The following is a 10884-nucleotide window of genomic DNA, read 5'->3' as shown; positions in this document are numbered from 1 at the left end:
TCCTGGGAACACCTCCACACCAAAGAACATGACTCAGTTCTTTGGGGTGATTCCACTTTTTGTCCTCAGGATTCCAGCAGACCCGTTAAACAGTAAAAACATCCACAGCTGCAGCAGCCGGAACCTAGAGGTGTTCTCTGGAGCGTTTCTTTCTAGGAGCTCCTCTTTACTGGTACCTAAGGCTGCTGTATTGTCTTATTTGCCAAGACCAACACCACCGTGGAGGCAGACAGTTTTGTGCCTCCTTCAATAGGCGTCATAAGGAACAAAGCTTGTCCTCTTACTTTAACTTGTGAAAATTTTCAACAAGTATAGACAAACTACTTTTCATTAGAAAATTAAATTTTCCTATTTGAATAATAAAAAAAAAGTTCTTTTGTCAACAAGACCAAGAACTTCAAAGAGGAATTCTGAGACCCTGGTGCCAACACCCGAGCATCATATTTAAGATCTGATATATTTTCAAATATTTCTACTCCTTTAAAATAGGTTTTAATTAACTAATTCTTATGTGTACAGATGTTTTACCTGCATGGGTAGATGACGGTGCCTCATGCATGCATTGCCCAATAAGGCCAGTAGAGGGCAGTGGATTCTGACGTACTAGAGTTTCAGATGGCAGTGAGCTGACATGTTTTGGTTATTGGAAATCAATCACAGGTCCTCTGAAAAGCAGCCTGTGTTTTTAACTGCTGTGCCATCTCTCTATCCCCTTTCTGCCCCCTTTAATGATAGTCTCACCCTACATACCAAGTTGAGTTTTGTTTACGTTTGTTGTTTTTTGTTTTGTTGTTGTTTTTTACTGTCAAAACCTTTCCTTTGAGTGATATTTCAATAACTGTTGTTTATTCCACTTTTGGAACTGAGTATTCTAATTCCTTTCTGACTCAAAAGATTTTAACCGGCTAGGACTTATTAGTAGCCCCAAACTGACAAATGTAATAAATAAAATGCAGAATTCCAGGTCTGGTTTTTATTTCTCACAAACCACACATAATTTTAGCATGAGTACGGCCTAAACATTGACTAGGATATAATGTTTTTACTCACACTATTTTCAAAAATGTTTTCGTTTTGTATGTATGGGTGTTTTATAAATGTGTGTGTGTGTGTGTGTGTGTGTGTAGGTTGGGTGGTATTTGTACAGACATGCATTTATGCTTATTTACACATGCACAGTGACACACACACACACACACACACACACACACACACACACACAAACCCCATAGTGTGTCAGTTTCTTGGTTTGACACACAGAGAACAGTTTTATTGGTCTATAGCTCTTGTGTACGTTGAGGTGGGGGAGAAAAGATTTTTATCACTGCCATGTACTAACAGTAGTTGAGATAAACTATCAACTTGAGTGGTTTAAAGTGTGCTGACCATTTAGGACAGGATAAATGAGTTTCAAAAGAGTTTACTTTATGTTTTTATAGCACAGTTGACAACATTTGCTGTAAATGGGAGGGGAAGAAATCTACTGTGACAAAGAGTTTTCTTGAAGGGAAAATAGCCTTGGAGTGCCACGCAGGTCTAGCCAGTGGCACGCTCCTGACAAAGGAGTGTCAAAGCAAGAGACACATAAACAGAGGCAGGAAGATGTCAAAGAAGCTTTGGCTAGCTAAATTCTGTGGGTGGCTGTGGCCTTGGGCAGGAGGAGAGCAGGAATGCCATCTGGCCATCTCTTCTATTTCTCTTAGAACTTTTCACACAATATCCACCATTCAGGTGGTTTTCATTAGTCCAATGAAATTATTAGAATTTCTGTTTAGCTGACCCATTTTTGTGTGCTAGCTGGGACCTTACCATAATTTCTATTATGAGAAGACATGACCTGATTTTTCAAACCACAGACTTTAAAAGAAAATGCTGAAACATAACAGTTCAGTGTGGCCAACCTTGCAGGAGACTTGGTCACCACACAATGCATTATGTATTAACTTAAACACACATAGAATACAGATTTCATCCATCAATTAAATTTAATCATTTTTTTCCATTCAAAAGCCATTTGTTGGCTAACATTCAAGAATACAAAGCTCTTCTATTCTGAAGGAAGGGGATAAATAAGGTGACAGTGCATACTTGTGCACAGTGTGAGAGCCAAAGACGAGCAAGCATTTATAAATAATCATACACACACACACACACACACACACACGGGCACATGAATATCATTCACACACACACACACACGGGCACACACACACACAGGCACACACACACACACACGGGCACACACACACGGGCACACATACACACGGGCACACACGGGCACACACACACACACACGGGCACATGAATATCATTCACACACACACACACACGGGCACACACACACACGCACACACACACACGGGGACACACACACACACGGGCACACACACACGGGCACACACACACGGGCACACACACACACGGGCACACACACACACACGGACAGACACACACACACACGGGCACACACACACACACACGAGCACACACACACACACACGGGCACATGAATATCACTCACACACACCCGGGATTAAAATGTCCATAATGCAAAAGGAAGTTCACAAGAATCAGAATGGAGGAGCCACTTCTAGAATTCAGATTCCAAACACATTTTCCCCTTTACAATTAGGAAAACTAAATAGGGAGACTGAGTTCCTGAGAGACACAAAGATGGCAGGCATGGGCATCCCTGCCTTATGTCATTGTACCAACTGCAGTCCCGAACCTTCAACTTTCAAGGGATCATCGCACTTTTCAGAGCCCCAGAGAAGGGCCTGCAGGAACTTATGTGGCACCTTGCTTTCTGTCAGAAAGATCAAAGAGTCAGTACCCTGTATTCTTTATTAACCCTGATTTTCTACGTCAGTGAAGAAAGGAACATTTCTTGCAGATTTCCTTTAAGACTCTGCTTAGGGGCTCTGCCAAGCTACCCACTGTTCCCACGGGGGTACCACTCTGCAGCTGGGGACTGAGTGCCCCTTGTTTGCCAGGCAACAGAGAAATACCTGCTCAGCTTGAGCCAGGGCTCCAGTGTCCTTTCTAAAGGTACAAAGACAGCTGCAGCAGAAGCCAGGATGTAAAGAGGGGTATCTGGGGGCAGGATCTCCTGAGGGGTTCCAGGAGCAGGATCCCACCAGTATTCATCTGCCTGTGGGAGCAGAGCTGCTGGAGTGGAAGCTGGAGGGGCGTGGTCACTGCCAGAGAGGCGGGTGTATCTATCAGCTAGCCAATCCCTAGCCTTCGCTGCAGCCTTATGAATGAACAAGCCAAGTGCCCTCTCTCTAGAGTCTCAGACCACCAAAGACATTGGCAGCTTCTTTGTAGGCTGCTCTAGTGATGCCCTTGTGCTAGCGCCTCAGCTGTTCTCTGAGCATGTGGATGCTGAATGCTCACAAGTGAGGCCCAGCCTTGTTCCTGCAGATCTGACACAGGGGCAGGGGCAGCAGTGGATCAGGAGCCCTGCACTGTGGCTGTGGCCCTGGGAATCGGGCAGCCAGACTCGCAGCTTGGAAGCTCCCTGTACCCTACCTGAATGCAGCATTTAGTTACCTGCTCTGGGTCGCATTGCACAGAGGCACTGTCCCAAGGTGCTGAGACAATGATGCGCAACCCGGTCAGCCAACGTAGATGCTAACCATGTAGAAGCCAAAACCCTGGCTAAGCAATGGAACAGCCAAAACGGGATCCTCAAAAGTTTGGGTATCTCTAAGATGAGGCATTCTTCCTTAGGGAAAAAATGGGCACCAAATTAAAGTTCAGATCTCTTGAGGGAGATCGCCAAGAAGGCTGATTCAAGTCCTTCCAATGTTTTACCTCTGGAAGTTTTTCTTTGAAATTTAAGGGGAGTTAAGGCAAGGAACGCAAACCACTCACAGAATTCTGAAAGAGCTCTTCGCTGAGGACAAAATGCCTGGCCAGAAATTGGATGCCTTCCCTCTCTTTTTGTCTTTTTCCTTGATCTTTAGTTGTCTACTTAGCTCCCTTACATCTGCCTCAGCTAAGCATCTTCTGAACAGTCGGCTTGAGCACCAAAGCCAGCAAATCCTTTGTACAGCATCTTTCAGAAAGACTCAGAGTCTGCAGGGAGGTTTTTCAAAGAGTCTGAACACTGCTTCTATTGTCCAGAGAAGAGATTTAAAGCTGGTCCAGTTTACTCTTATGGATAAAGCAGAATTTGTGACATCGGCTGTAGTAATGAGCCACACACTTACGCAGCCGCTTTAACGTTGATTGCAAAACTCCCAAGGCTCGCTAAGACTAAAGCAACCACAGCAACAGAGCATATTAGGGAAATGTGGATTTGCCTTTGTTTTCATGGGAGGCTTCAGACTGTACATTGCAGATCTTTGCTGCTGGACTTTCACAGTATGGTAATTTGTCACTATTGAAGTGTTTTAAATCTAAACATGTTTTCATAATAGAAATGGGGATGGTGGGCTCATCTTGCAAGATAGAGTCTGGCTTCCTTGCAAAGGCTGACTAGTGCTCAGAGATCTTGCCAGGCCAATGAGGCTCATGGAACACAAAGGACAGAAACAAAGTGTCAAATTCAGTCACTGAAAAGAACTTCCTGATACGGAAACAACTGCTTCCTATGGGGAACTGACCAGGACAGAGTTCTGCACTGAAGATGTGAAAACTCAAGGTGGGTGAACAACAAACAGTCCACAATTGACGGATGCTGTGGATTCTTCGCATTGTCCCCATCTTTGTATTGTGATAGACTGGTATATTGGAACCGTGTTGACATGTCTTATATTGCATGCTATTTAGTTTTCTTCAAAGTGCTTTCATATCTGCTGCCATTTTAGTTATGCCTCTGGTTTTACAGTAAAGTAGGGTGCATGTGATAATTGATGATAATGGTGGTGATGCTGAAGATCGCCTAGCAGGAGTCTCCTTATTTGTACTCCTGCATGTGAATCAATAAAGGAGATTCTGGACTGTGTTGGTGGCAGAAATGCAGCAGATTGTTCAAAGGACAGCCAAGCCATTAGGATGCCTTGATAGGGAGTGGCAGACAAGGTGATACTGGTTAGCTCCCCAAGAAATGCTTCCTACACTGGTGGAGCTAATATCTGCCCTCTGTTAGGAATGTGGTTAGGGTTTGTCAGCTAAGTGGCACCGAGAAGCACAGAAGGAAGAGCATCCAAAGATGCAGTATGAACAGAAAGTAAGAGAAGCATTTCTTCCTCTTGTTCCTTAGTGGTCTGATGTTTGAGGTAAATCAAAGGGAGACACGGATGCTCATAAACAGTGGGATCTTCCCCCGTTGCTTCTCCCAGCAGAACAGCCTAAAGAGGATGCAGGCTTTTCAGCCACTATGTGCTCAGCACTTCCTCTCTCCTGGGCACTGGCCACATAGTGGGTATAGTGTAGAGGAAAGAAGGAAACCGCCAGAGCCTACAGCATGTGGCTCCAGGGTTTATTCAGGGTTAAGAATATTAGCATCAACCCGACCTTAGCCAGGCTTTTCTTCCTTATTTTCTGATACCCTGCAGTTCCCATTGTCTGAGGCTAAACTCCTAAGAGAAGTGATGGGGACTTGCACTGAGCCTGAAAGATGAAGGGGTCTGCAGGTCACCCCTTAACTCCTCTGAGTGGCAGCCTGCTTGCTGCTGCCCTGCCCACAGGCTGTCATTGCACCTTCCTTTAATGTTCACATGTTGCTTCCCAAAGCGAGAGGAGGAGCACATGGCCTCCATACAGAGACACACAGCAGGCTGTGGCTCACCCCACGTCCTCACCTGTGATTGGATTTAGAAAGCGGGTGGCCAGCACTGAATCACAGAAGGACCATCTTTTAGGGCAGAGGCAGGATTCCCTGTACACAGACGTTCTAGAACTCCAGCTGTAGATGAAAGTAAGACCCCAAAGGAGACTTCTGTCTTGGCAAAAAGGTTGAGGCTTGTTAAACCTTTACCTTTTGCTCCGTTCCCCTCAACCTAATTTGTTCATTAAAGTCTCCTCTTAGCCCACAAGAGTACAAATTGTAAAATGTACAGGACACATCCACCTTCATTCACTCATTCTCATTCATGAATGTGGGCCCTTCCAGTCCTTCATGGGAAATGCTGATGCCGCAGGAACAGTCTCGGTTTTGTTTGACCTCATTGTAACAAGACGTGACTGTACAATCGTGGAGGTAGAGGGGATCTCAGAGTTTGTTTTCTTAACTCCTGAGGAACTGAAGATATTTATTCAACACCACATGGCAACTTTTATCAAGAAAAGTAAACCTAGAAATCAGTTTCTAATGCTAGTCCATGTCCACCTAAACTCTCCTACCACCTTCTCTGTTTTGGGATGCTTCGCTTTTTATCCAGAAGCATAGACTATGTGGGCTCAGCCTTTATGCCATACAATTTCTGAGCTTGGGGTCTTGTGCATATCAGGCAGGCATCCTGACACTCAGCCCCAGTCCCAGTCCCCAGGGCATCCCTTCCATCATCCAGTGTGTTCAGTAAGATTTTCTAATATAAAAGAGAATGGATAGCTTTGTGAGCTTATCTAGAATAAAGCAGAAATTTCGATAGCTATTATCATTATTTTTGTTGCTTAAAATATTGATATAGTTTCTTAGTTCAATTTGTCTACACTGAAATCATTGCTCATGGACACTTTTTTAAAAAGATTTATTTCTTTATTATTATGTATACAGTGCTCTGCATGCATGTACATCTGCAGGCAGAGGAGGACATCAGATCACATTATAGATGGTTGTGAGTCACCATGTGGTTGCTGGGAATTGAACTCATGACCTCTGGAAGAGCAGACAGTGCTCTTAACCACTGAGCCATCTCTACAGCCCCGACACTTTCTTTTAAAGGAAGGATTCATTCCTTCTCGCAGACCTAGGATGTTGTCCATCCAGGTGGGAAGTCATGGCAGTAGGAGCGGCAAAAGTGTGACCTGGCTGGTCAGATTGCATCCATAGCCAAGAGTCAGAAAGAGACAAATGCTGTTTCTTCTATTGCTTTTTCCCTTTACTCAGTCCAGAATGCCCACCTATGCAATGGTGTTCCCTATATGAACGGAGGGTCCTCCCATAAGAAACTCTCTCACACTCATGCCCAGAGGTTTGTCTCCTAGAGGAGTCCAGGTCCTGTGAACTTGATGATGAGTAGTAACCATTACTGTAACAGGGCTGGCTTCTTGAGGTCTCCCTGCTTGGGTGATAACTGGTCACTCTCTTGTGCCTTCATATGCCAATAATCCCTTTGTCTGTACCTATGTCCAAGTCTTCTTTTGTTGGATCGAAATCCATCCCAATGCTCTCATATTTTTCTCACTACTTCTTTCAAGAAGTCTACTTACGTGCTTGCATTGAATTCATCATGGGCACTTTTGATTCACAGCTCTCACTTGTTTTCATTTTAAGGAAGGAAAAGTGGCACATCAGGACAAACTCTCTATAGGCCTATGCCACCTCACCATGGAATAAGATATTTTCTGGCACGTCTAAACTAAAACGACATCTCAAGTACTGACATCCTTTGGCATGTGTTATCTTACTCATATTTGTGGTGACAATTCTGGAAATTTGGTTGCTTTAAAAAACCACAGAAACAAAATAAGAATATGTTTTCATTTTAATCCCAGCTGTGGGAATATGGGGCTGCTTTGAAGCAGCTGACTATGATTTGCCTTGTTCTCTAGCAGAGGCCTGGATTTGCCAGGAGCAGATAGTTTCTTGATTGTGTGACTTTTGGAATTCTGGGAACTTTTCAGGGGGCACATAAATGCTAGGACCCTAAGGGATGGGGGGATGTTGTTGGGTTGTCGGTGAGTTTTTTTTTGTTGTTGTTGTTGAAGTTTGTTAAGTAGTGGTGTGCAAAGAAAAAACAAGAACAAGAAGAAATTAAATATCCTGACAACAAAGAACAAACTTACCCCAAGGAACTCAACGCCCCTAATCAGCAGGAAGTGGTTTAATGATGACATCTTTCCCCCCCACCCCCTTCAAACCCTGACTTTACGCAGGATCTCTCTCCTTCCCTCTCTATCCTTTTCGCTCTCTTATCTAGTGTTATGGGTTGTAAGGGAAGGAGAAGCAAGGGAGAAGGATGGAAGAAAAAAGAACCCACAAAGTAGCAAATGCCAGCTATATATATTTTCTTTGTTATGCTGTTGATCAAGAGAAAATTTCAAAAATATAAAGTCAAAGTGCCACACATCATACAATAGATTAAAAAGTGCTACACACCTTTAAGTTGGGGAGAAAATGAGCTGTTTTAATATATAAATGCCGTGAGAATGTGAGTAGTTTAAAGGAATAAAACAAATCTGATTATTATAAGTCATTGCTATCCAGTAAGAATAATATTTCAATATTTTAAAAATAAAATACCTTCATACTGCTTGGGTCTAGTATCTTTCTGATTATATCTTGAAGTAAGAAAGTTTTGTGTGTAATTTTCCTATTGTTACAAACAATTTAAACATTTTAAAGATATATTGTAGATACAATCATTTACATACATTATTAACCTTATGAAAATAACTGACTTTAGCATATTTGGTCTCTATTAAGCTTCAAAACATATTTTTTATTTTCACTGTCATAGCAGACTATCATAACTAAGGTAGAAGATGTGTGTACAACCTCAGTTACAAGAACAACAAAATCCCTCAAGTTCATCTCTTACATTTATGCATGGTCTGGAGCCCACACTAAGGGCAGCAGCAAACGTGGAATCTGGTTAGGGCCTGGATCCTAGAAGCCAAGATTTTATGTGTCTTCACATGATAGACAGGAGGGCAAAGTGATGTCTGAGGCTTTTCCATGGGGACCCAGCCTCATTCATCAGAGCTCCACTTTGACTATCCTTAGGATTAGATCACATATGAATTTTAGGGACACAGTCACACAGACCACAGCAATACGGACATTCTTTAAATGAATTTGTAATGTTTACTTCCCATCTCCAAGGCATGGCGCTATTTCTACTGTGATCTTGCCTACCCCTTTCTAGGCACTTTAAGTTAAATCAGCCGCAGAATTCAGCAGGAGGAAGTGAACTGGGTTATCTATGTCTCAAGGGCACAAAGAAATAGAACAACCGTCTCCTACCTCCCTTCTTTGTGAGGAAGTCAAGGAGATCACTGCACTTCTGTTTCAACTTAAAGGAGCATATTTACAAAATATGTCCCCATGACAGTGTGATGTGCTTTGCTTCCCTACAGGACTCAGTTACTGCACTTGTCACCTCCTTCAACTCATCTTTCTCTTCCATGATGAGCAGACCAGCTCTGCTGCACACCTGCATGGCTTTCTTCAGCTTTCTCCTCCTCACCTTGGCCACAGAGTGTCTAGCTTTCCCAAAGGTGGAAAGGAGGGAGGTGACACAGGCTTATGAGGAGAAAGAGCAGTCCCGGAAGATGAGCACAGATGACAAGGAAAACGTCTCCTTTGCTGCCAAGTCCATGCCCCAGCAGATGTTCTCTGATACTCCAATGGTTCTGTCTGCAGGACCTACAGTGACACCATTAAGTAAAATATTCTCTGTCAGTGAAAAAACCCACCTTCCAGGAGCTGGGCTTCTGCATCCTACCAGCCCTGATCTTCTCTCTTCCAGTGAGCCAGTGGCCTCAGCCAGTGAACAAGAGCATGGTCCCAGCCAGCTCAAAAGAGTGTCTCCTGAACAGGGACTTTACAAAGCCACGTTACCCATTGCTGCCTCTTCACCTGCATCCTTGAGTCCTGACCAGGAGGGAGCCTACAGCAATTCTAGCACCCAGCCCCTTGTAGACAGGATCACAGATGGAGCACACAGCTTCCTGAGGTATGTGGACAGTCAGTTGTTTTCAACTGAAAGTCAGGAAGCAGCTAGTTTGGAAAATTCACCTTCTTCTTATATAGAGACCAAAGAAATGCCATCCACCAATCCAAGAACTGAGCAAGTTAGAGCAGATGCAGCCAAGAGCAGGACTGCCTTTCCTGGGATTGATTCCACAAAAGACACAGAGCCTGATGGGGAGAGGACCTCACATATGCCAGCAGATGATGCCCAGAGCACTCCCACCATACACTTGGTGGCAACCTATCAGAATGTCTTCAATATTGAGTCAACAGCTGACAGTCTTCCGGGGTACCCTAAGGGCACAGTGAGTGTCAGCAGAGCTGCCCCAGTTTTTTCTGACCTGAGTAATGAGTGGGATGATACCAAATTTGAGAGTGTAAGTCAGATGAGGCCCCCAGAGCCAGGAGACAATGCAGAGACTCGAGTGAGAACAGAGCCACCATATAGGACATTTGTGAGCTTTGAGGGGACTGAGAGGAGCCCCACTTCTATGGAGGTCACAAAGATTGCTGCAGAGCTGCCAGGAGGAGAGACGCCCTTGGCAACAGCCTCAATGATTGCACTTGAGGGTGAGAGGTCACCGGTCTTTATCCATCAGATCCCCTTCACTCCCATGAGGCTGACAGAAGACTCTGAAGTTTCCACTGTGAATCTGTTCCCAGGTACAGGAGGCTTCATAGCGTCCACCCAGGAGGACAGGACCATGTTTTTCCCCAGAGACTGCAGTTTCTGCCTCTCAGTATCAGTCTGAGGCTCAGCAGGCAGCAGGAAATGTGCTAACAGATAAAAGGAAAATGTAAACAACTAAAACAACATCAAAAATTCCCAAACTTTGAGAACTTGCTATTAGGAGTTTAATTATTATTTTATTTATTTATTTTTTAATTATTATTTTTTTAATTTGTTGAGATGGGATCTTAAAGTGTTTTCTTGGATTTCTTGTGTCCCTTCCTCTGATCCTAACTGCTAGGACTACAGCTGTGTCTCACTGTGCCTGGCTGCATGCATTTTGTTTGTTTACTTTCTTTGGTTTTGAGACAGGATCTCACTGTGTGTCCTAGTGCCCTTGATGGCAAAC

The 10884-nt window shown here is 43.9% G+C and overlaps 1 protein-coding gene across 1 annotated transcript; it reads left to right on the top strand.

The window, feature by feature from the left end:
* The first annotated feature begins 9168 nt into the window (after nt 1–9168).
* On the top strand, nt 9169–10606 carry LOC127186342 (armadillo-like helical domain-containing protein 4). The gene is given in 2 exon segments (XM_051142756.1): nt 9169–10512; nt 10514–10606. Coding segments are annotated over 2 exon segments (1437 nt in total).
* Nucleotides 10607–10884: the final 278 nt, after the last annotated feature.

This window comes from Acomys russatus, unplaced genomic scaffold, assembly GCF_903995435.1.
Source record: "Acomys russatus unplaced genomic scaffold, mAcoRus1.1, whole genome shotgun sequence".
NCBI lineage: Eukaryota > Metazoa > Chordata > Mammalia > Rodentia > Muridae > Acomys > Acomys russatus.
Note: the sequence above shows the minus strand (reverse complement) of the source record. Positions and strands in the feature narration are given on the sequence as shown.